General features: G+C 34.7%; 2 protein-coding genes across 21 annotated transcripts in view; both read right to left on the bottom strand.

Annotated features, from left to right (window-relative positions):
- sh3d21 (SH3 domain containing 21) overlaps positions 1-23,273 on the bottom strand; it is a 63,295-nt gene extending 40,022 nt beyond the window's left edge. For 2 of the 7 annotated variants that reach the window (XM_005158311.6, XM_005158312.6), the window contains exons 1-13: positions 23,045-23,273; positions 19,102-19,259; positions 18,943-19,000; positions 16,720-16,832; positions 14,089-14,179; positions 12,379-12,428; positions 12,176-12,221; positions 11,785-11,879; positions 10,192-10,290; positions 9,719-9,770; positions 4,006-4,068; positions 3,736-3,859; positions 923-1,124 (exon numbers count right to left, since the gene is read on the bottom strand). In XM_005158311.6, coding sequence (XP_005158368.1) covers positions 923-1,124; positions 3,736-3,859; positions 4,006-4,068; positions 9,719-9,770; positions 10,192-10,290; positions 11,785-11,879; positions 12,176-12,221; positions 12,379-12,428; positions 14,089-14,179; positions 16,720-16,832; positions 18,943-19,000; positions 19,102-19,259; positions 23,045-23,048 — 1,155 coding nt within the window. In that variant the 5' untranslated portion in view covers positions 23,049-23,273. Of the gene's footprint in view, positions 1-301; positions 1,125-3,735; positions 3,860-4,005; positions 4,069-6,608; positions 6,907-9,718; positions 9,771-10,191; positions 10,291-11,784; positions 11,880-12,175; positions 12,222-12,378; positions 12,429-14,088; positions 14,180-16,719; positions 16,833-18,942; positions 19,001-19,101; positions 19,260-23,044 lie in introns of those variants that run through there. The other 5 variants (XR_012391542.1, XM_005158313.6, NM_001037432.2 and 2 more) reach the window with 5 other exon arrangements.
- Positions 23,274-25,044: 1,771 nt separating this feature from the next.
- Positions 25,045-27,358, bottom strand: part of thrap3a (thyroid hormone receptor associated protein 3a) — a 32,801-nt gene continuing 30,487 nt past the window's right edge. For all 14 annotated transcript variants that reach the window (XR_012392256.1, XR_012392258.1, XR_012392257.1 and 11 more), the window contains one exon: positions 25,045-26,796. Coding sequence is in view for 8 of the 14 variants with exons in the window: in XM_009292516.4 (XP_009290791.1) it covers positions 26,596-26,796 (201 nt within the window). In the remaining 6 variants the exon portion in view is untranslated. The remainder of the gene's footprint in view (positions 26,797-27,358) is intronic.

Raw genomic sequence — 27,358 nt, 5'->3', positions numbered from 1 at the left:
TTTGTCAGGTAGCGTATGTATTCCAGTTCTTACTGGGCTGTTGATGTGCCTCAGCTATTAATTGCCACCATTTAATTTTTTATTCTGTCATATTAGTCCCTCACTGACACATCATACAAACAGAAGCACTGTTGCTGTAACTCCACAAAGATTTCTAGTGGCACAGTTCTCTATCTTTAGGCACGTTCAAATCAAGACCGCAAACGCTTCTGTTTATCTGTGCCTTTACTGAATGAGCACTGTGCTACGTCCAACAGAACGCACAATTTTGTCTTTCTTTTCTTTTTCATTCTTTTATAACCTGTTTTAATCACTTTTATTATTTGTTTTTATTTTCTTATGCTGGTCTCTTTTATTCTTGTTTATGTAAAGCACTTTGAATTGCCACTGTGTATGAAATGTGCTATAGAAATAACTTGCCTTGCCTATATTTTGTTTTGCCATGTTAAAAATCTAATAAAGAGTATCTGTGCTCCTATTGGTCTACATGACGCATGTGACAAACCCAGTCATGGAAAAAAGAAAAAAATGAAACCTGCTAGACTTTCTGTGTTGACACTTCTGTCACAGACATTGAATCAGTTGTTGTGAGTCACTACAAAACAAGAAACATTTGAATTTTGCATATCGTCACCCATTTGTCATTTATGAATGTCCACAACACCCTAAATCAAGCAAATCATCTAGAAAATTCTGAAAAAAATAATTGTGTAATCAGAACGGGGCTAAATTGCCAGCAGATTTCATGCATTCACATGCTCAAGCTGCAACATTAAGCATTAAAGGAAGCTGAAAGTGTGAAAAGCTTTATAGAAGCCCTTTGTATTGAGAGCGGTTTTGTCACACACTGAAAGCCGGTGAGCTTTAATCCTGAGGTGTGTACAGTATGAGTGTCATGCCTGTGCCCTTGTGTTCGGCTCACTTGTATAGCAGTGGCGAGGGCTGTTGGTGGTCTCCTCTGTGGAGGTTTAGCTCTGTTGGCCGTGGGATGGCTCAGTTTCTCTGAGGACACGTCTACACCATCAAACTGGTCAGGGGTCTTATCTTTAACCTCCTTAATGTCTTTTACCTCTTTGTGCACTGGAGAAGGAGGCGGCGGTTGTTTCTGTGGCTCTTCAGCATTTCTAAAAGAGGGAAAAAATGCATTATGCGCATACAATACAATTAAACACTTGAGAAACTTTTTATACTGAAAATACACTGATAGTGTCACACAGAGTCAAAATAAACATTAGTATCTGTTATATGGTTATTACAGTATGTGAAAAAAGTCTAATGTGCCTTAAAGTGCTTTTATTAAGCTAATTGTGATGGAAAATGCTGATTAAATTTTAATTGACTGTGATGTAGTTTGTGCATTCATTTAAGCAAAAATGACATGTTCATTCTGTGCGCTTGCCTGAGGATGTGTCAGTCTCTGTTTTTTTTTAATATGCTTACTCAGAAAAACAGGAAACAGGCAGTTTGAGTTTGTTTAGTCCCTCAGCAACTCATAAAATTTCCATCTCTCTTTACAAGACTGAACATTCACAGGCCCTTTAGAATAACACACAATACAAAATGACTGCTTAACTATGGGGAATCATCCCCTGAGCTGAAATAACCGATGGAAACTGAATACTGACTAGCTACTGAAACTTTTGTTTCAGATTTCCAGGGTTCCCACTCTTTCACAGACACCAGATTCAAAGACTTTTTAAATGACCAATAATTTTAAATCAAGCACCTTTGTACTTCACACCCCATCCCTAACATTTTACTTAGACATAATGGGCTCTATTTTGATGGTCCATGCGCTGAGCGCAAAACGCAGGGCGCAAACGCTTTCAGGGCATGTCAGAACGCATTTTTGCTAATTTACGGACGGGAAAATGCGCTTTGCACCAAGGCGCATGGGCTAAAAGGGTTGAGTTTATTTTCTTAATGAGTTATAGGTGTGTTTTGAGAATAAACCAATTAGAGTCTCATCTCCCATTCCCTTTAAGACCCAGCTGCGTCGCGCCAAGAGCGCATTCGCTATTTACAGGACGCAAAGTAAGTCTAAGTAGAAAAAATTAGCATTTCACAAGCAAACAGTTAACAGTTGACAGTTTTTTTTAACAGAAAACTGTTAAACAGAGCATCTACTGCGTGAGAATGAGAGATAAATGATCTACTTTCACTTTCGCTCTTGGATAGGAAAACCTTTATGCACAAACATCAATTAGCCTATAAATAATTAATTTAGTTTGTTAAGCGCAAAGATTTGTTTCAAAACTATTTCTAAATTCAGTTCTAATTTTTTGCAAACGAATAAATGAACAATAATGACCAAGTGTGGTCAAAATACTGAGTTATTTCCAAACACACCTGCCATGCCCCATATGGTCTAAAACCTGACAGGTGGGCAAATCTAAGCTTGTTTTTAATAAAACAAATATAAATATGGATATAATAAATAATACTGCTATTAATAATAACATTATACAAAAGCAAATTGTTATGAATGAACTGAAAAAGCCTCCCGAGATGAAGAAGCATAAAAGCAGTGATTTTTCATATTTATGTAGGCTAGAAAATAATATGTTTTGTACTATTTTAATCCTTTATATTTATATCCTATATCTATTCTTATTATATCCAAATATATCCTTAATATTTAAATGTTTTCATATGTAAAGATATTTGCCTATTGCTCTCTTGTGCGTATTAAGCAGTGCGTAAGCGAGGCACAAGTCTGCGCCGGAGTTTAGACCGGGTTAGTTTTGGTCTAATGAAAAATCTATTATAGTTTCTTAAAATAGCGACGCGCCAGCGGTCCGCCTCAGAACGCCTTCCTTTTTAGACCAGAACGCCTATGGGCTCACAAATGAGCGCTAATGCATTTGCTATTTAAACAGCGTAGCGCAACGCCTCAAAACGACTCTTGCGCCAAGCTGAAACTTCCAAAAGACTACTGCGCCTCGTCTTGCGCCCCACTGCGCTGGGAGTATGATAGGGCCCAATATTTACATGAAAATATCAGAGTAAAGTCGGCGCCAGTAACCTAGTTGTACATATATATATATATATATATATATATATATATATATATATATATATATATATATATATATATATATATATATATATATATATATATATATATATATATAAAATTTTATACATCATGTTCAGAAAACTTGAAAACAATTTGTTAAATTCAGTATTGGTAATATTAATAATATTCAGTTGCAGTTTATCAAAAATTGCTAAAATGTGAATAATTTGTCCCAACTCTTGTACAAGATTTTAATTAAGAATGTCTTAGTTTTTTTGTTCAGTGTTTTGAAAGCAGCACAGTTCAATTTATCACCTTGGAATTACAAGGTTCTAGCTGCGTTCTGAATGATTTTGAGATATTGAGCTTTAAAGTTTTTGCATTCCATATAGCAAACAGTATGTGTGTAGCATTTGTTTTCTTAAATAAAAAGTCTTAAAATGTAAACAACTTAGAACATTTCATAATGTAAATAAGTTGTCATTTAATAAGAATATGTCAATAACTGAATTGTAACAAAAATGTCAGATAGAACCTTATAATTCTAAGGTGACGAATTGTTGAAATAACACCATAAACTTCTAACACTTAGAAGAACCTAAGTTTGTTTTTAAGTTGTTTACATGAATTTATGTGTCTAAGATTCAAGTACATTTGAAGAAGCGTGGAACTCTTCTTCTTATATATTTGGTGTTAATTGTAATGTCCTTCCTTACTTTGGATCCTTCTTTATGGCCTTGTCCTTCACTGGTGGAGGTGGAACGGGTGGTTTGTGCAGACCAGGCAACTTGATTTTACCAGGTGGGTCACTTCGGAAGTCTTTATTGTCTGGTTTGTCAACTGTGCGAAGAGCAGATAAAGACAAAAGATAGAAACCAACATACTGGATGAATTTCCACAGACATGTAATGTAAACAAATAAACAAACATTTATTTAAGGCAATTAAGGCAAAAATGTTGTTTATTTGTGCGTTCGGAATTATTACTTTTAGTCTCCGTCTTTGGTTTCGTATCAGAGCTGTTCTGGTCCATCACTGGCATCTGGTTTTCTGAGATATAAAAAGATATATACGATTAATTAGTCTATTAGCTTCATGTGTTGATGAATTTTTCCCCATCATTGATTTAATTGTTTGTTTTTCCCTAATGGTAATGATGACTTACATTTTTAAATAATTTTCTCAAGCTAAATAGGAATAAAAATGTTAAGATGATAAAACTGTTAATTTTTTTTTGTTTGTTTGATGAGGTTTTTTCGCTCAATTATGAAAGTTTCATAGATTTTTATTTGTATGTTTTTAAAGACTATTTCAGAATTTGTACTTCAGAATGCCATGTTTGACGTAATGCATTACTTGTTGTTTGTGTGATCATTTGTGAAATTCATACAGTACACCTACACCGAATTCGTAAACAAGAGCTGTAAAATTTATCGAAAAAATATAAAAATTTTACTGAAAAGTTACTGTTACTTTTTGCATCTTAATGTCATAATTGTCAAATGGTCACCCATCAAGCCTTTTCCTCTATCTTTTATTTATTATATTAAAATATATAGGCAAAGTTTGGTTTCAATGAAAAAATCTGAATCAAAAGATTTAATTATTAAAGTTGCTATTCCCTCAAATAAAAAAGAAAAGCACTTGTGCAGGTGTAATACTAAAAAGGCATATAATACAGGAATATTAGATTCATTTATTAAAGGTGCAATATGTAAGTTTGACATGCAGTGGTTAAACTAGGTATCGCATTCTTGAATCAAAACAAAGATTGAGGACCAAAAAGGCTGATTTAAATCGTGTTCTATATAAAAGCAACGGCATGTGATAGAAGGAATATTTTCCATATTAAAATGAGTTTTTGTTCTAACCAACACCTCAAATTGATATATTAGAAACAACCTCTATTTCTTGCAGCTGAACAACAGAAAACTTCCTAACATGTTCACCTCAGGTACATCTCATGTGCTTTATTCAGTGTTAAATGCTAACAATGAGTTTGAATGCCATTTTACATGACATTTATTGCCATTTACTGAAAGGAGCAGCAGCAGATAGTTCACCTCAGATCTTGAAAATGAAATAAACCGATTGAAATTAAACTTCAGAACCGTGATTCAAAACCAGCACATGATTCAGCATCTACATCTACTCATGTTAAAGAGGTTTAATATGTATTAATTAGATTATAAACCTTGCCATTCATGAGTGAGTGCATATTTTGTCCTTCTGAATGGCTGTATTTAAATTTCGGTCATGTTTCGTCTGGTGCAAACAGCCAAATTGCTTATCACTGCAAATCTCATTACGGAGTGTGGTTTTAGGACATGCGGTTACAAGAGAGAGCCTTTCTGAATGAATGAATGAAATATGCAGTTTTCCAACAAGGTAATGGGAGGTGCTGCAATATAATTGGCTAAAGTGGCATTGGGTGACTTTAAAGAAAACAAAACAAAAACAGCATTCTGGCAGGTAACGGACATTTTTAAAGCAGAATAACTGACTTTAGCACTGTTTTTCAGATAAACAAGAATGTCCACTTAGCATGTTTCTTAAATTTCTGCAAAAATATTACGGTATTTTTTATGCTTTAGAAGAGTCAAAAACTTACATATAGCACCTTTAAATGATCATCTTGAACAAGGCTTTGTGCATTGGGTAGGTTTCAATAAAGCACTTTTAATAGCATGCCACACGCATGTGGACATCTAGCTGCCAGAACTGCTATTCCTTCTCCAAACATCACAGAACAAACTCTGTCGTGACTGATGAATACTCTTTCATGGTTTTCTTTTTAAAAACACAAAATGCTTTGAAACACTTTCACATCAATGTTGGGAGAACATGGAGGTCTCAGTGGCATGGGAACATCAACTTTCCTTGACACATGAGCAAAAGAACTGCTCTGGCTGTGTGTTCACTGCTATGAGTGTGTGGACTTGGATGGGTTAAATGGTTCACTATACTTTCCCTTTCCCTACCTCTACCCCTAAAACCAACCCTCACAAGAAGCCTATGACAAATGCTTTTTTATGATTTGTAAGTGTTTTGAACTACAAGAACACAAGGCATGTCCTCATAGACCACCTCAATGTTGTTATAATTAAGTAATACCCCTATACATACTGTACTCTTGTAGGTCATGTCCTTACAAAAATGTCTGCCTACCAAAACCAAAACACACATACACACACACAAACACAAATCCTCATGGGTTCCCTTAATAAACCAGAATGGTTTAGAGCAGTGAGTCATTAAACCACATCCTTGAAAAAAAAAAAGACAAAATCTCTGTTCTCATCCAGAATTACTCTTTCGCAGGCAAAAACTATGTATAATAAAAATTCAAATGCACGCACAGATTTTGTCTAAACCATAAGCATCACATGCCATTATTCTGCATAAACATCTTCTTTAATATAGAACTTCTTTTCCACACCATGACAATTGTATTTTCTTTTAAAAGCAAGTCTTCTAAAAACCCTGTGACTTTTCTTACAGCATAAAGATTTAAGACAACGCTAAACGCTAAGACATTTAAGAACGCTAAACACAGAATGCAAACACTGAGGAATAAACACATACTGTACCCTGTGAGCTTTGTTAGTTTTCCAACATCACAAGCCTGAATTCATAAAGAAATGAAGGCGTATATAAAGAGAGCTCATAGGTTGCTGGCCTCGTCTTCCTCTAGACTCTTGCTCACATGATCTCCTCATGGCCTACGACTTCCTCTCACAACCCCACACAGCTGCATAAGTGTGTTTCTCAGAGTGGTTTGCGGTAATGAATGTTACGTGTGTGAAGTCAGATTTAAAACTTTGACAAAAACACTACATTTCTAGGATTATAACATCATCTTAGTACTGTCAGTGATAACTCTGCAGCAAAGCACACACAATTCACCTAAGGGGAAAAGGCAGAGTTTAATAGTTCACTGAGAAACAAAACATGACATGCGGGAAAAACACTGACTTCCTGTCCTACAAATGAGATCTGTCAATAACAGGTGCAGAATCTACATTTTATGGTTTGTAGTTTCGTTTTTTGTGTGTGTACCATACTAAACATAAGCCTATAAAGCTTCAGAAAAGTCAAGCTGAATTCAAGAAAGTTATATACATATACAGGGCGAAGCAGTGGCGCAGTAGGTAGTGCTGTCGCCTCACAGCAAGAAGGTCGCTGGTTCGAGCCTTGGCTCAGTTGGCGTTTTTGTGTGGAGTTTGCATGTTCTCCTCCGGGTACAGGTGAATTGGGTAGGCTAAATTGTCCGTAGTGTATGAGTGTGTGTGTAAATGTGTGTGTGGATGTTCCCAGAGATGGGTTGCGGCTGGAAGGGCATCCACTGCGTAAAAAAACAAGCTGGATAAGTTGGCGGTTCATTCCGCTGTGGCGACCCCAGATTTATAAAGGGACTGAGCCGACAAGAAAATGAATGAATGAATGAATGTATACATATACACTCACCGGCCACTTTATTAGGTACATCTTACCAGTACTAAGTTGGACCCCCTTTTGCCTTCAGATCTGCCTTCATCCTTTGTGGCATGGATTCAACAAAGTACTAGAAATATACCTTTATATTTGCTCCATATTGACATGATAGCATCACGCAGTTGATGAAGATTTGTCGGCTGCACATCCATGATTCGAATCTCCCATTCCACCACATCCCAAAGGTGCACTATTAGATTGAGATCTGGTTACTGTGGAGGCCATCTGACTACAGGAAACTCATTGTCATGTCCAAGAAACAAGTCTGAGATGACTTGTGCTTTATGAGATGGTGCGTTATCCTGCTGGAAGTAGCCATCAAAAGATGGGCACACTGTGGTCATAAAGGGATGGACATGGTCAGCAACAATACTCCGGTAGGCTGTGGTATTGACATAATGCTCAATTGGTACTAATAGGCCTACAGTGTGCCAAGAAAATATTTCCCACAACATCATATCACCACCACCAGCCTGAACCATTGAAACAAGGCAGAATGGATTCATGCTTTCATGTTGCTGACGCCAAATTCTGACCCTACCATCTGAATGTTGAGGCAGAAATCGAGACTCAGGCAACTTTTTCCAATCTTCTATTGTCCAATTTTGGTGAGCCTGTGTGAATTGTAGCCTCAGTTTCCTGTTCTTAGCTGGCAGGAATGGCACCCAGAGTGGTCTTCTGCTGCTGTAGCCCATCTGCTTCAAGGTTTGACTTGTTGTGTGTTCAGAGATGCCCTTCTGTATACCTTGGTTGTAACGAGTGGTTATTTGAGTTACTGTTGCCTATCTTTTAGCTTGAACCAGTCTGGCCATTCTCCTCTAACATCAACAATGCATTTGCACTCACAAAACTGCCGCTCACTGGATATTTTCTCTTTTAGGATCACTCTCTGTAAACCCTAGAGATGGTTGTGCATAAAAAACCCAGTAGATCAGCAGTTTCTGAAATATTCAGACCAGCCCGTGTGGCAACAACAATCATGCCACGTTCAAAGTCACTTAAATCACCTTTCTTCCACATTCTAATGCTCGGTTTGAACTGCAGCAGATCGTCTTAACCGTGTCTACATGTCTAAATGCTTTGAGTTGCTGCCATGTGATTGGGTGATTAGAAATTTAAATTAATGAGCAGTAGAACAGGTGTACCTAATAAAGTGTCCTGTAAGCATTTGTACTGCAATTACAATAAGGGCTGTTCATAAAAGTCGAGAAATATGATAATGAGGATTATTATTATTATTATACACAGAGTAGAAGCAGTTTGGAGATTGGATAACAAGAACATTAATCTAAAGTAACAAAATATCAGTGTAAAAGTGTAAAAACTGGACTTCCTCTATTGTTGTTCACTTTTCTTTATCTTTGGATGTTGTTTTCAGTCTACAAGTTAATAGTACTGTTATGAATGTGTATGATTTATAATCAAATGTTTAACTGTTTAAGATTAGTCAGTGATGATTGATCATTCATTACAATCCACAACAAAAAAAAACTATTATATTAATTAGCCAATTATGAATGGTGAATTTATATCCGTTGAATGCTTAACAGGCATTAACTAGCAAAATATATACTACATTTATGGCACAACAAAAATTATCAACAAATTAAGGGTAACACTTTAGTTTAAGTAACAACTCACACTATTAACTACTGACTGATTACCTGACCATTAATAAGACCTTAACTGTTTATTAGCACTTATAAAATTATGATCTTATTCTACATCCTTAATCCTACACAATATCTAAACCCAACAACAACTTTACTAACTATTAACAGTCAGTTAGTTAGTAGTTTATTAAGCTAATAGTCTTAGTAATAGTTAATAGTGTGAATTCTACATTAAAATAAAGCGTGACCAAATTCAGATTTTATATGATCAGATTGGGTTCTCAAGCGTAACATTTACCATTGTAAATTACTGATAATATAAAGAAGATTTTCACATACAATAAAAGATCAAATTAAATGTCAAAAAAATTATGAGACACTCAATGCTGGATTCAATCTTTTAAAACTGACAGTAACAAGTTCTTCAAAAATGACACATGCCACGTCTTACACCTTATAAAAGCACCTTCCACACCCCCTTAAACCTTAAAATGCTATTTTTGTAGCAGCATTACCAGTTATGTTTGGTATCAGCACAAGAAACAAACTAGTCTAACTGGCCCTGCCGCTATGACAGGTACAGTATGTCTTACCTGAATCTTTCTTTGAGCCACTTCTCACCGGTGCTTGGCCCGCATTCCCAGTCTGATTCACAAAAATGGTCAACAAAATACAGATTAGTCCTTCTGAGAAAGATAAAGCTCGCAGTCTTTCCATGCAGGAGGAATCAAGTGACCGTTTTTAGTGTTCCTCTCCTCTAAAGGAAACCTCTGAGTCAATTTCTTTTAATAAGCACAAGTAACAGGAAGAAAAAAACTGTCATATATTAAAGTTAACTGTGTTTTATCCTCACAGATTGGACCAAGGCGTTAAAAACAGATTTAAGACCTGCAGTCTGCTCCATCTTAAAACTATTTGTAAACTAGCATGAATTTCCTTGGCCTATAATTGCTTTCTGAGCCAGTGTGTTTTACTAAAAAAGCAATGTTGACAAAAGGGAGACTCCCATTCTCTAAGAGCACAAAAATGGGCTAATCATGGGAACATTTCTCTGTCCCACACTCACTTGAAGAGTCTCCGCTGGGATCAGCATGACGAAGTTATCAGGAAAAAAGCCCCTGCGTCCGTTCACTTCCCCCTCCCACCAGCCATCATCCTCAGTGGACTGCAGAGAGAAGAAAAACTAAAAGTTTTGTACTTACCCAAGTCACATACTATGTACAGTTTAAACATAATCAATCAATGCATTATATAACAACTTTCTTAACTATTTTATGGAACTTTCATGATGTTGTTTCCATGTCTTTAAGTTAATAATATTTTTAGGAATGTGTATGATTTCTAATCAAATTTGTAAGTGTTTGAGATTAGTCAGTGATGATTTATCATTCATTACAAACCATAACTAAAGAGCTTTTACATTAATTTGACCATTATGAATTTTGAATTTATATCCTATAAATGCTTAAAAGACATTAACTAGCAAACTATATATTTGACACACAACACAGTATATACAAATTTGGGTTAACACTTTAGTTTAATTAACAACTCACACTATTAACTACTGGCTCAAAACAGAGCTCATTAAGATTTACAACCCTTCCAAATAAGGTAAAATAAGACTTTTCTAGGGCTAACTCCAACGTTCTAATCGGCTTATAAAATGATTCTAGAGTTTTTTTGTACTTAACTAAGTCTCATATACTATGTAGATTTGAGAGAACAGTTTAAACATAAATCAAAGCAATACATAAAGCCCTTCTAACTTATGGAACTTTATATGATGTTGTTTTCATGTTTTTAAGTTAATAAGATTTTTAGGAATGTGTATGATGTCTAATCAAATTTGTAGAAGTTTGAGATCAGTCAGTGATGATTTATCATACATTACAAACGATAACTAAAGAGCTATTATAATAATTTGCCAATTATGAATGCTGGATTCATATCCTATGAATGCTTAACAGGCGTTAACTTGCAAAATTTATACTTTAATTTATGGCACTTGAGACAACAAAAAGTATATACAAATTCAGGGTAACGCTTTAAGTAACAACTCACACTATTAACTTCATTACAGAGTTTATTAATATTCACAACCCTTCCAAATAAGGTAAAATAAGACTTCTCTAGAGATACCTCCAACTTTTCATATGGTCTAAATAAATGGATAAAATGATTCTAAAGGTTTTTTGTACTTAACTAAATCACATGTACTATGTAGATATCAGAAAACAGTTCAAACATAATAAATCAATGCATTTTATAACACCTTTCTAACTTTAAGGAACTTTCTAACTTTTATAAAACGTAATTATTTTAATTCATTATTTTACTTTTGCAAGTTACCAAGGAAATAAACAATTTAGATGAATTTAAAATTAAAACTTTATTTTAAAAGTATTGTAAATTCAACAATTTAAGAGAATTTATTTAATTCTTGGTCAGTAAAGATAATGATAATCCACTGTCGTGTACTCATTGGCAACAGACAGATTGTTTTGTGCTAAAATTATGATCATATTTCATTATTTTGCAGTCACAACCAGCTGAGAGCACCTTACTCAGATCTGATGAATCATCTTTGTTTTTTCTGTTTATAATGTACTGTGTGCCTTATAAACAGAAAGCAGTCAGCACGTCACTGATGACACACCTTGTTGATAACTGTTATGACGTCTCCCTTCTTCAGGTTCAACTCGTCTTCGGCAACAGCAGCGTAGTCGAACATGACCTGACAGCATTCTTTCACTGTGGAGGAATCAAATGTATTCAACACACTTAACAAAAAGTATAGCATCAATTAATTCAGTGTGTGTAATGGATCTGCCCAGCCAGGTTGGGTGGAAGAATCTGAAAGCACATTGTCTTTTTCTTGAATGAATAGGTAGATTACAGTAGGTCTTCTCATGCATTAAACTACTATAGTACTGTTTAGAACTAGAATGTTGTTTGATTGTCTTGAAGTTGAAGAGAACAACCACAAAAACCAGCTAAACAACATTTAATTGTTTAGCCAACATCATCTGTGCAGAGTGACTTCTCACCGTTTGACGTTTTTTTCCGTAAACTTGGTCTCTGTTGTAGCTTTCCCTGTTTGGGAAAAAAAAAAGACATAACATATAACATACAACCTAACAACATAACAACATATAACATAACATGACATATCATATAACATACAACATAACACAACATATAACATAACATATAACATATAACATAAAACATATAACGTAACATAACATACCTCTTTACCGAAGACCGATCCAGAGAGCTTAGGTCTGGCTTTGGCATCATCTGCAAAACATTAATCCAGGGATCAGTAAGAGTAGCAAACACTCAATGCTCTTCATAATGTTTGAAATGGACACATTTTTATTTATTCTTCTTTTTCTATTACCAGACCTTATTAAATAGTATTGTTATCCATATTTTCACTGTGGAAATTCCAAACATTTTTTGTTTTTCCCCATTGCAGGGCATTACAATATTCAAAACTTCTGGTTTTACATTTGTTTGTGATTACTCAACCATTAAATTGCTTCCTGCAGGTACAAGACATCTTCACCATCTAATCTTTGTTCTAGGTAAACTCTATTAGAAGTAAACGAGTAAATGAGAAAAGAGTGCATTGTGTGAATCTGTCCACAGAACAGCCCACAAAAGACTTCACCAGTATATAACATTCAAGATTCAACTACGAATTCGCCACTCAGTAAGTTCACTCAGTATGAATATCAGCGTTTGAATGAAGCTCAGATTTACTGCTTTATTTATTCATTTTCTTTTTTTGTTCCTTTAGTTCCTTTATTAATCAGGGGTCACCACAGCGGAACGAACCGTCAATTTACGGTTAAGAATTTCAAAAAAACTGTGGAGTAAATCAGATGTTATGATATAGAACTTTCTCTTAGAACGCAAAATTAGCCACTATGCTTGACTTGTATACGGAAGGAGGATGCTTCGAACTTCCAGTCGGCAGCTGATGCGTATAAAGAGCCACATTCGGACAGCTTTGAAATCATAGTTTTAATGTATTTTACTTGCTTTTAACATATTTAAACTATTACTGCTCCACTACAGCGCCACCTCCTGGACTGATCTTTTAAACAATGCGATCTAATAGGAATAAAAAACAACATATGCAAGTCATTTACCATTACTATCAGACGGCATCTTTAGCTGTTTAAATGTAGCCTCGTCATCGCAGAAGCTAACTTTTTTTTTTAATAAAAACATAGAACCAACCCAAACAAATGCAATTCACCAAAATGTTTGACACACACACATGCATTATTTAAAAGACTGGCAGAAAAGTGAAAATAAAGTGGCATTTTGAAATGACAGAAAAACACATGGTAAATACTACACAATACAAACTGACTAAATTAAATATAAACAGCTCACGATTAGAATCAACATGCACATCAACCAGCAGAGTATCAGTAATATACTTTTATTTTTTAGAAATTGCATGGCTTAATGTTAGACACCTGTTAAGTTTCATGCCAGTAATATGGTTTTCTCTTTAATGCAGTGATCTATTTTATGTGTGTGTGCATTGAAGAGCTTCTGAGTACAGTATAACAGCTGACAGGTCGGGAACACTGACGCTGTATTTCAGCATCTGATCTGATGGCAGAAGCTAAATTAGGAGTAAGTTTTTCGCTCGTGCTTGAACCACATCTGACAGAAGCATTAAGACTTTAACACACATCTTTTAAAATCAAAGTTGTGGAACACTCCGTAAGCCACTAAAGACGGTAATGACAACCATTTTTGGATCAAGATTTACCAGTTGTAAATGCTGTAAATGGAAGTTTTAAGCATCCTACTGGAAGACGCTGCCCGCAAAGGTGTATATGACACTGTGAACTGATCACAGTTCTGAACTTACAAACCTGTACACATGAAAAAGCCAGCAAACTGCAATATGTCAAGGAAATAAAAATCTCACCTTTTGAAGGGACAAAAATTTCCTTTACAAAATTGGATGGAAAGGCTCCTATTTGGTTATTTTTCTTTCCCATCCACCACCCATCTTCAATCTGCAAGACAAAACAAATAAAAAAAATTCAATTCATTCAATATCTGACTCAAAAGTAAAGACAGCATCTGCTTTGCAAACAAACATTTCCCAGCAGTAAAAACACTTACATAAAGTATTTATTGATGGGTACAATATATTATTTTACTTATTAGAGAAATAAAAAAATAAGAAATAAATAATAAATGAAAGAATTGCTATAATGTGATGTTTAGATCACTTTTTTATTATTGTTCTGCTTATTCTTTAATATGTCCCCAAAATCAGAAAATGGACCACAACATATCTGAAATAACTATTTTATATCAGTGCTTCCCACAGGTTTAAAATATAAGTACAGTGGTAGCCAGATTGAAACACACATTTTACCCATGGCACATGGTTAATTACATGCAACAACATTTTTTGCCAATATTTTTATTTATTATACACTGTTTCTTTTCAGTGGGTTGAATCGTTTATTTTATTTTATTTTTTTTACGGCTGTTGAAAAAAAAAATCTGCTATTTGTTTTACTTTTATTCTATTCTATTATTGAAACTGAAATTTGGCAGCTGTTGATGTCGTTACACGAGAAAGCAAGACCGCTTATTACCTAACCCTCTTATTGGCTTCAGCTCATCACTACATCTGATTGCACATGGGGTCAAGTCAGCCAACTGCTCTGGAATATTCAGCATGCTAGATATTGGATTTTCGTCTGCGAGGTGTCGGTAGCGCTTCAGCAAGCCTCTTTGATTTGTTGTTTAGTAGTTCACCCATAAAGACTGTCGAGCACCCACAGAATTTTTCCCAGTCACAGCCCGATCTGTTGGAGAGCTTGTTACTGTAACTTCCAAAGCGGGCTCAAATCAGGCCTAAAATCCTGTAGTGAGAACTAGGCTTTAGGAGATTTGGAAATCCCAGATGGATGTATTTTTGAGTCCCAAAAAGGCACGTCTCTGTATGTCTCCGCACTTGAGATTGTCTGTGGGAGTGTTGACAGTTCTCGCACACACAATGAGAAGTAGGAAACGTGTAGAGTGAGAGGAGATTTTCTACTAGTTTATCTATTGTGGATGTTTGGCTATTGGGCGGATACAAAAAACAAAAAGTGTAAAAGGACGATAATAACAACACTGCAAAAAACACTTTTACTTGCTTAGAGTTTTTGTCTTGTTTCTAGTCCAAATATCTAAAAACACTTAAATCAAGAAGAATTTTCTAGACAAGCAAAACATACCATCTTGTTTTAAGATATAATAAGCCAAAATTAATTGAGTTTTTCCTTAAAAAAAGCAAAATATTTAGCAAATGTGGTAAGCAAAATAATCTTGCTTTTCAATTTGTGATAAGATTATTTTGCTTACCCCATTCTTTGCAGTGAAAAAAAATGTCACCAAATATATTAGGGTGGCCATTAATATACTTTGAAGAGGGTTGGGGAGTCGCGGAAGAAAGTGAAAGTGAACAGCGGACAGGAGAGGTAGGCAGTGGAGCAGGGGGAAATCGGTAAAATGAGGTGTCGGATCAGATTTCAGAGGTTCCGGCACAAATTAAGCCCTGGATATGACACACATTTTATAAAAGAGTAAAAAAAAAAAAAAAAAAAAAAAAAAAAAAAAAGGGAGTAAAAAAGTGTAAAAAATAGGAAGAGTCAATGCATTCTGACAGTAATGTTATGTAATGTATTTTTTATTTAATGCCAGGTCAACAACCAAGGCTTTCATGGCAAGAACATTTTAATAATAAATATAGAATTAAAAATCAACAAACAAATTAATACATTAATTAAATAAGATATATAATGTTAATACATGATAAAATTTCAACAACTTTTCTTGGTGTCACTTTGTTAAAAATGCCCTTAAGAGAGAGTTAAAAAAGCCATCTGGAATCATTGAAAGCATAACAAGTCAGTAAAAAGTGTTTTACAGTAAGGGGAATTGTGCAGTAAATTGAGTGGAGTCTTCATCTTTAAGCAACAAAGCCTGGGTTATTCTAATACGACATCTGGTAAACGACATCCATTGACCAAATCTAGTCTTAAAATGTCTTAAAACTCAGGTTGACAAATTAATTTAATATAATTTATTATATATATATATATATATATATATATATATATATATATATATATATATATATATATATATATATATATATATATATAAATTTATATTTATTGTTTTCCTATACATCCCACTACTCTTGTCACTTATTTAAAATGAAAACATTGATAAAAGGTCTCGTCTTTGATAAAGGAATTTGGCCCAATGCGTTTTGAATAATGTAGTGCTATTGTATGAATATTTTGTATTTATTTATTTATTGATATTGACTAACCATGTGTACATTATACTTCACAAACTTATTATTTTTAGCAAATGAAACATTCTGTCAATCGAAGAATATTACAAAAGTATGAAACATTTTAGGAGTAACTTTCACAAGGATGATGACAGACAACCACTTCTGCGCAAAGAAAGCATAAATAGCTAGCAAAAAACAGCACTGCATCAAGTATCACAGATTTTGTGGTAATAAAACAGTATTTTCTACCTCTCTGAGAATCTCGATGGTCTCTCCGACCAGCAGCTGCAGCTCGTCCTCGTGTGTGGGGACGTAGGGAAAAACCACCTCGCATTTCCTCGTCTGGACCGTCGTTTTCTTTGCTGGAGCAATGAAGTAAGTGGAAAACATATGGAGCATGTCAGCACGTTTAGATGCAGTGACAGCAAACTGAACTGAACTAACTTAAACTGCAAAGGCACTTCCACCTTTTACTTTTACAGTTCAGTTTTATGACAGGCAGCGTTTTATAAGCGGATACAGTTCGGTCGTTGCCTATGGATTTTTAGTGGGTATAATTAAAGACCGGATGTGGAGGCACAAACCCTTCATTAGTTTACTTATTTTAGTCAAGCTAGCAAGCTGATGAGGATTTAAACTTTTCAGAGTTTCAGAAATCTATCTGTGGAGCAAGACTGATTTGGTAAATGTTTTTAAAAATCTACTGAAAACATTGACCAACCATGAAATCAGAATGTTTAAGCAGGAACATGTCTATTCTCACTGTCTATGTTTACATAGACATCAGTAATCGAATGACTTGCCCTAATCTAAATAAGATAATAATATGATTAAGCCATTTACATGTGTTGGTTTTTGAATGTTGCTTTCATGATTCCGTTTTACATGTTACAGCACATAATTCGATTAACATCATTGCGTCTCCATACAATCCACATTTCCTCTGGAGTTTCACATAATTTTGGTTGTTTTTTTTTATTTGTCAACTTAAGCTGCAGTTTGGCACTTTCACTTTCATTCAGGAACATTTCATGCATGCCCCTGTGACAAAGGTGATATTGGATGAGAGTATGAACTGCTGGATGAGTGTTGTTTTAATGGAATTGGATGCCACAATCTGTATGGGGAAAAAAACCCTCAGCATTTCGCTATGAAGGTGTCTGTGGTCCTCCACTGACTCGGTATGTGCAGAGAATAGTGTCAAACAGCCGTGTGTGTATAGTTTGATTGCAATGTGTACACATGTCTGTACTTCACTTCAGTAATGCCACTAAAAATCAGCATACTCCACATGTCTTAATCGCATTTCTGTTTAGTTCGATTATGACCTTAATTGGATTAAATTAATAAAAAATTAGGTAGGTAAAATTAGGACACTTAATCAGAGTATTGTCTTAATTCTCACCTTTTTATGCCAGGTAGTTGTGACAAGAGTGGCATTGTGTTTGAGCAAATCATTAATAATGACTGAATGAACAGAAGATGTTACTTTTACTGTTGTCAACTATTTGCAGGAGCTAAGGCGCTAAGCTCCGCCCGAAAAGTCAATAAATGTCGCTAGATTACATCATACGTCAATTTGCATATTACTGACATCACGTTCAATCGTTTCTGTTAGTTTAATAGAATATGGTTAATAAATGGGTATTTATATTTGTACTACACTTTATGTTTGTATTTACGAGGATTGGGCAGCGAGCACACTGATGCGAGTAACACCAACAAAAAGGTCGCTAGATTTGTCACTAGCCGTTTTTTTTTTGTTTTTTTTGTCGCTAAGGGGGTCTGAAAAGTCGCTAAGTTGACAACACTGGTTACATTAATCTGCTAAAGCCAGGTTTTTATAAGAGCCATGTACGTTCATTCAGTTAAGCCAATCATATTGCATCTGAACCACTTGCACTCAAATATCATTGGCTTACGCTATAGTCAGTTAAAAAGAAGGGAAAATACACTTGCTTTAAATGGGTCAAGTAAAAGACTTTAGAATACTTAAAGGGACTTTGATAAAGGCTAGATAGAATACACAACCGGCCGTAAGTGCGATATGTACATCAATACAGCATCATTTTTTATGACACTGTATAACAGTCATTAATAAGTTTACAATACTCTGACGGTTGGGTTTAGGGTTTGGGTAGGGGTAAAAAAAAATACTATTCATGGGGTAATTTAATAGATAACTTAAATAATACTTTGAACAACTACTGGTTTTATGTTACTCTGACGATAGGATTTAGGGTTGGAAATAATGGTTGACATTAAAAATATATAATTAATGGGAAATTTAATAAATAATAGAAATTATTTTTGTTAACTACCGACCACAGCTATATCTGATCAAGCAACAACCCTTCAAATGGGGCAGCTTCACAAAATTATTCATCTAGGTAAAGGAATATTAATTGATTTGTTTACAAACAGAACAACACCATAGTGTTTAGTTATTTACTCATAATATTGGAGACTTACTTTTCCTAATGCTTCTTGGCTCTCTGTTGCTGTCCCCTATTAAGTAAACAGGCACTTCCTGAGGAAAAAAGTAGTGTCGTTTTGAGAGAAAAAAAAATACAAACACAAGAAAAAGACATTGTACAAGGCCATGGAAAGAGTACGTTAACAGGTCCAGACCTTGACGAAGTTGCCAGGGAACATGCCTCTCTTTCCTCTCAGATCTCCCTCCAGCCATCCTTCCTCTTTGGCTTTGGAGACGTTCTTCACTATATCCCCTACATGCACGGTTAACTCATCTGGCATCGTGGCCTCAAAGCCTAGAAGCACCAGCACCTCTGGAACAGACAGAAAAAAACGTTTTTTTTTTTTTTTGCTTAAAATAAAGATCACGATTTTCTCACAATTCTGTAGATGTAAAATAAAGGTTAATATGAGTCGGCAATTATTATTGTTATTTCTCAAACATATGGTAAAACAATAATAATAATATTAGGCCTATGTGTAGGTCTACTGTTGGTTAAACAGACTTTAAATGGGTCTTGGTTGTTAATTTACAGTAAAGTGATGACATCAGAATACAATTTTTCATAATTCTAAAGTTTAATTATTATGCTTGAGATATTTGCTTGTCATTTATCATTGAAAACATTGGACCAGTTTATTCACTGGTAAAATAAGACTTTGTCATAATTAGATTCCTTATATTCAACATTATAGGCTAGAGTAGTTATACGGACACTAAACATTTATTTTCATGCACAACACTTTGTGTTCGCTATGAAAGGAAAAAAAAAACATATCAAATGCTTGTCGTAATCATAACTTTAAAATCTAATATGGTAATTTAAAGGATGTGTGCACATGTTTCACTTCGCTTCCGAGTGCGGCCATCACCGTGAGAAAAAAAATACACGCATGCAAATCATACTTCCCGCGCAGCTCTCAAACGACCGCTCAGTGCAAAAAAACTGAACGCGATTTACAGCTTTATTAAATGTTATTCACAGCCTCTGCAGGTTGTGTTTAAAGTAGACATCATCTGCGGGAATGCGCACGTCTTGTCGATAGTAAACAAACAGCTCACGGTCAGCTCACATGTGATTTTGCGGCCGCGAATACATCATTACATTAAGACAAATGACATTTTTGGATGAATTATATTTTGTAACTACAATATGAGACACTATTAACACCATTTGAAGGTGTCCATTGTGCTGTGACAACTTGTGCGGCCGCCTTTCTTCTCTCCTGACCTTGAAAAAATATTGGCGGAATCGTAGAAAAGCTGAAATAATAGCGTGCGTAGGGTCAAATCGAGATTGTGATCTTTTTTCGATTAATCGTGCAGCCCAATTAATATCTGCAATCTATGAATTCAGAATTGAAAAATCTTAAGTTTGAAAACACGTCTGTAAAAAAAAATCAGCCTTTAAAAACTCAGTTGTCTAAAATTTCAGATGTTCATTATTAAAGATTTGAAATTCAAATTAAGTAATAAATAAAGTAAATAAGTAAAAAATTACAGCATATAAAAAAATCTATTTAATAAATTAGAATTGCCAATCATTCAATTTAACGCAATACAAATTCAGATTGTTTTGGCATATTATTAGCTTCATACTAAATGTATAGTTCATTCAACAACAACAGAAAAATATGTTCGCATTTTCTCACCCTTCACTTGCTCCAAACCGGTTTTAATTTCCACTGTATCTTCTGTCGCACACAAATAGGTTGTTAGAAAAAACAAATGTTGTAAATGGTCGCCATTGATTATTTGTTTTTCCTAGTATGGATGTCAATGACTCTTCTTTGTTCAATGGAAAAAGGAAACTCATAAACATTTGGAATCATTTGAGGATGAGTAAAAGGTGAATAAATTGATATTTACTATGACAAATTACTAATTAACCCATTACTCAATTAAAAAATGCCAGAGTGAGTAATAATCCTGGGTATTTAAGTTATGTCAAATATTTAAATTTAATTTAAACCTTGAGACTGAACACGCCACGCAAAAACAGATCCCTGTTTGATAGATTGATCTTTGAAACAAGCTTCAGTGAGAGTTGCATTGTATCATTTAATATAATTATATCACACCGTACCAGATACATTTAAAAAACATAATCTGGATTTGGAGGAAAGCTTAGCCTACATTTGTAGATTGTATCTCTATAATAATATATTTTAGCATACTACCCACTTCACAATGCAAATATCACTGCCTAAAATGCCTGAAGATGCATAATCTAAGCTGCCTATGATGTTACTTTTTCAATAATAACTAACAAGTCTATTTTTCTTTTTAACTAAATACTCACCCTACAGACAAAAGCATCCAATTATATAAAACGCATGAATAGGCATGCAGTAGAGACAGAAGTGCTGAGATTTATGTGACTTTCAAGCGCAATACGGAGCTGGACAGCCATGAGCAATGTGTTTGAACAGGCCTACAGGTATGTGAGCTAAACATTGAGTGGCTTGATCTCAAGAATGCATGCATATCAGTACAAAGAACACCGCGCATGATTCATAAGAGTATTTCATAAATCTTATTTCCAGGAAGAAACTTCTTGTTTGTCCATCTGAATGTCAAATCTCAGTGACTAGTAGTTTATGGTCTTGTAAACTAATGAAAGCAGAATCAAAATGAGATACAGTAGGTGTTTCCTCAGTTGATGACAGGAATCTTAAGTTTCTTTACCAAATATGGAGGTTTGATGATGAAGGAATGTCGTTCAGATTTATGGGTTGTAGTTTTTTCTTTTATGTAATGCATATAAAATGCATGAAGAGTACAGATGTAAATAAGTACACATACAGAGTATCTGCTACATATTTTTTGTGTTTGCATGAAATTTAATATCCAAAACATAAATCATAAATATCTACTTTTATAAGGGATAATATAATAAATAATTCAGCTTAACAGATATATTTATGTATAAATTTAATGTAGTTCAAAGACCTGTATGTATTAAAGTATATAGAAAAATAAGCAGTGTTCATTCCAAATTAGATTATGCTTTAAATAATTTCTCATGGTCGGATGTGAACCTTAAATTGAGCCTTTAGATTTGCCATCAAATGACTCGTTCTAAATGAGCCTGACAAGATTTTTTGGTATATTAACTATAGGCCTGTCACAATAATCAATATATCGACTTATCGTTCAAAATACCTGGAAAAGACCTCAATTATTTTTGCCGCTGCAATATATATTTACAAATTCACAAATGACTTTAAAGCCATTTTACAAAGACATTTACATTCTAACTCACCGCTGTCAAAGTTTTTAAACTAATAGGACATTTAATTAGTAGTATAATAGGAAATTCACTTTTTAACATCAAATTATAGAATTTTACAACCTTAAGAATGATAAGTATTTTAAAGTGTTTATGGTTATATGCATTATTATGCTGTATTTAATCATTATATATTCAAATGTGTGGCAAATGACAATATTTTGTGACAATATATCGCACAACAAACGGTAAAATGTATCATAGTAATTATAAATATATTTAATTTTTTTATTTTTATTTTTTTGCTTACACACAAAATCTGAATAGCCAGGTCACGTGTGGAGAAAATCTACTATTAAAGTTGTTTTAAACATTTACCTCTGGTTGCACAGACAATGCTTAAGGCTAGTCTTGGATTATACTGGATGTTTGAGCTGTCTTAACTAAAAATAACCTGCAGTTAGATACCTTAAAATTCCTTAGTGGCATTGTTTTGTCTCCAGAATTCACACCAATAATGTGTATTTTACAGTATTTTTATAAAAGTGACTTTAATACGTAATTTAACTAAGTTCTAGTCCTGACAAGCTAAGCCTTGTTTGTAAAACTGCACCATTATGTTTTGATGTTTGAAATACCCCTTCTATCTCTGACAAATTATATTAAACATTTCAAAATCTGAAATATATCAAAATATGAATTCTAAACCATCTGTAAACATTTTTTCACTTATTTTACTGCTACATTTACTTAATTACAGTGTGAATTGTACATACTTGAATACTGGTCACCCAAATTCCACACACACCACAGCCTTCAACATCATAACAAGACATTATTTTGAAAGAAGAGTGACAAAAACTCACCCATGGCCTGTTTAAAGCTGTGCTCAGACCACCAATAAGACGATGTAGATTCTGTTCGCTTCTTAAAGTGGCATGAATCCCTGCGAACTGCACTGCTTGATTCAATGGTAATCCAGAAACAGTGAAATCTTTCTCGGACCTCCTTCTTTCTAGTCAAACATTAGCCTTGTTAAGAAAAAAAAAACACCTCCCAGCTAGTCAAGACACGTTTACACTCTGAAGGATAGATAGCGAGAGCGCGACAGGTGAGACAGGTTTGTGTTGGTATGAGCTTCCTGGTGTCACGTGCATACTCGGAAGGAACTCAAGGAAATTAAGGCTGATGTTCGGATTAGGGCTGCAATATTGTTTCAGAAATAATCAGTGTCCTCCACATCGCATCGATGTCCAGTCGGAATCAAGCTATAATTGATCACCTGCTCGTAACACAAGAATTCGGGAAAAAGACAACGTGTGCAGCTTAAACAATGGTTAATTGTGTTCATTTATATGATGACAATGCACTGATACACTAACCGGCCACTTTATTAGGTACACCTTACTAATACTGGGTTGGACCCCCTTTGGCCTTCAGAACTGCCTTAATCCTTCGTGGTATAGATTCAACAAGGTACTGGAAATACTGCTCAAATTTTAGTCCATATTTACATAGCATTATGCAGTTGCAGATTTGATGGCTGCACATCCATATTGGGGTGCTCTATTGGATTAAGGTCTGGTGACTGTGGAGGCCATCTGAGTACAGTGTCATTGTCATGTTCAAGAAACCGGTCTGAGATGATTCATGCTTTATGACATGGCACGTTATCCTGCTGGAAGTAGCTATCAGAGAAGATGGGTACTCTGTGGTCATAAAGGGATGAACATGGTCAGCAGGTAGTCTGTGGCAATAACACGATACTCCATTGGTACTAATGGGCCCAAAGTGTGCTAAGAAAATATTCCTTACACCATTACATCACCACCAGCAGCCTGAACCATTGGTACAAGGCAGGATGGATTGATGCTTTCATGGTGTTGATGCCAAATTCTGACCCTACCATCTGAATGTCACAGCAGAAATCGAAGCTCATCAGTGCGAATTGCGCCCACAGAACTACCGCTCACTGGATATTTTTTTATTTTTTTGGACCATTCTCTTTAAACCCTATGGTTGTGCATGAAAATCCAAGTAAATCAGCAGTTTCTGAAATACTCAGACCAGCCCGTCTGGCACCAACAATCATGCCACGTTCAAAGTCACTTAAAACACCTTTCATCTCCAATCTGATGCTTGTTTTGAACTGCAGCAGATCGTCTCAACCATGTCTACATGCCTAAATGCATTAAGTTGCTGCCATGTTGATTAGAATTTTGCATTAACCAGCAGTTGGACAGGTGTACCTAAAAAAAGTGGCCGGTAAGTATACGTGTATAGGCCTACTGTTCACCAATGTCTTAGGTTGAATTATTAAATTTCTGTACCTGAATACTGTTAGACTTCCTTGAAATCCATAATGCATGTATTATATATATATATATATATATACATATATATATATATATATATATATATATATATATATATATATAATTTTTTTTATAAATTCTTCCCAAATTGAGCTATTCAAGTAATCTGTTTGTATTTGTATTCATAATGCAATATATACATATAGCAGAAAGACAATATATAGCAATGTCAGGTTTTCCAAATATTGTGTAACCCTAGTTTGAATACAACCTTAATCTTTATAATATGGGTGTTTTGACAATATATTTCAGTCTATATGCCTGCCTCAACATTCATAGAACAGATTGCATTGAAATGACTGTGCTGTGCTGAGACTGTAATGCTTTTATTTAGAGCCGGTCAGACCAGTTTACACAAACAAATGTATTTAGTAAGAGACAAACGGAATTAGTTCACAGTGGGATCATTTACAAATAAATAAATAGATGTTGTTCGTGTAACAATAACCTACTACTTCCTGATCCTTATTGGCACAAAAATTACTCGGATGTAAAATCGTTGCATTTTTTTATTCTGATTTCTGGTTGCGAGTAAATAAATGCAGGTCAAAATGTGTATAATCAAATACAGTGTGAATCAGAACCCAGTCAATTAAATCCAAAGCGGAGTATGAATTACTCACCCCGTTAACTCAGATGAAAAATTCCCAAGTCTAATTACCTGATTACTCCTTCTAAACAAGGTGCTAAGCCAACAGAAAAGGCTTTTGATGACAGGACACACATTAGAAAAATCATAATAAAATATAATATGCACACACATATCATCAAACACACAGACCCAAAGAATTACAAAATTTGCTAAACAGTTGTAAGTGTGTGATCTTTTTAAAAACCTTTCTGTAGGCTGTTGTCCAGTTTTAAAGTTGGTATCAGATTGATAATGTAAATCTTTTTTTCCCCACATGTAAGCAACTGGGACATGATTGTCTGTAGTTTGGTCCCACAGTGAGACTGGGTCATTCATACAAGACATTAAGTTATGATCTTCTTTTTTTATCAGCACACACAAAGAATTTCACTTAAGTCCACAAAACAATATGTACATCTATGGTTTTTTCAACAGCAATAATTTCCTTTAAAGGTAAAAACCAGGTAATAACCAGCGTATACTGGTACACTTTCAGCACATCTAAGGCACCTGACCTTTGAACTAGTGGTAGATTTAAATGTTTTTTTCATTTCCATATATAATTCACTGATAGACAATGAGTTACATAACATTTAACCACAAATACACACACACAAATCTTGCTATTCATAGACAAGTCTATCAGTAGAATTTGAAACAGAGAAAGTGTGACGATAAGCACTTCATACACACTGTTAATCAAGTTTGGTTTTTATTTAAAAGGGCCAGAAATCAGCCAATCAATCAATTGACCTGGCCTATATTTACATATCTCTATTTCTATTGATAAAGCTGAACATTATATTAAAAATGTATGAATGTTATTGATATAAATGAATATTATAAACACCACCAAGCCAAAAAAAAGTTTTGTTTGATCGCCTTCAGCTTTGATTATAGTGAAACACATCGATCACTGCAATGAAGATCCAATCACTTTGTTATTTGCATATTTAAATCCAAACATAAATTCTTTTTTTGGCCAGGCAGTCTATTTCGTTTGCATGTTTTTGTGCAAAAAAATAAATAAAAATTTATTTGCAATGCAGGCACTTGATTCTAAACTAAAGCGCCAGTTCATCCAGAAAGACATGGATGGTTAGTAAATGTGAAGTTGAAGCAGGCACTTTTACCATATCAGTCATGATTAATCGGATTTGCTTGCAGAAACATTTTTTTTTACAAACGCTTCATTCTTTTATGAAAGGGTATGAAATTGCATGTAAAAGAATGTCAGCACATAAAGTTCTTCAGAAAACAGTAAATCAAAGCAGTATAATACAACAGCTTCATTCCAATCCATAAAATCTAGATGTCATATTCCATTCTTGAAGGTGTGAGGGCCAGTAAGTCTTATTCCAGGGCTTAAAGTCAGAATTTTCTATTCTTCACTGCTCCATTCTCACTGGTCCTATTCCCCATCCTCTCTCTGTTGTTCGCCCTCATCATCGGTGGCCTGGAATTTATCATGAGCCCATTTAGGGCTTGTATTATTGGTGGTGTTTGTGGCCCTTCGCAGTAGGAAACGTCCCTTTGTACGAATAATGTTGCCGCGACCACGGCCTCGTGAGTTCATCACCTTCCTTTCAGCTTCTAAATCTTTTTCACTGTGCTGTAAAGACAGAAGAAGGGCTTACAAACAAAATTCAGACTTCATATTCATTCAATCATTTTCCTTCGGCTTATCCTGATTTATCAGGGGTCGCCACAGCGGAATTAACAGACTTCCTAATATAACAAGTTCCTAAAATAAGATGATAATACGTCTAAAGTGATTAGCTAAAGTATTGTCAAATAGTCATTTGGGGCTAGATTTACAGCAGCTTGTGCCAGTGCATCCTTTTTTTGTAATTAAACAGTACTTTCTGCATTTACACAGTGAGTGAAGAATAGCACTAAAAAGCCATGAATTCAGCAATTCCTGTGCCTGATTTTACTGAAAATGCATTTGTAGGAGACAAATGCTAATTTTAAGACAGGGAATTATTATAAATGAATCATGATTTACTAATTGTTGTGCTCCTCAAATCATGGTTATCTGTGCCATTATTTAACTCCTAATAAAAGCATCTCTTAAATGTTGCGTTTGAAATGGCTGCAGTTGTTGTTGCTATGAAGTAGCAGATTAGAAGAAGGTAGAAGATTGCTTCCACACAAATTAATTTGGAATGCCA

Source organism: Danio rerio, chromosome 16 (assembly GCF_049306965.1).
Source record: "Danio rerio strain Tuebingen ecotype United States chromosome 16, GRCz12tu, whole genome shotgun sequence".
In the NCBI taxonomy this organism is placed as follows: Eukaryota; Metazoa; Chordata; class Actinopteri; order Cypriniformes; family Danionidae; genus Danio; species Danio rerio.
This window is presented reverse-complemented; position numbering and strand designations above follow the sequence as displayed.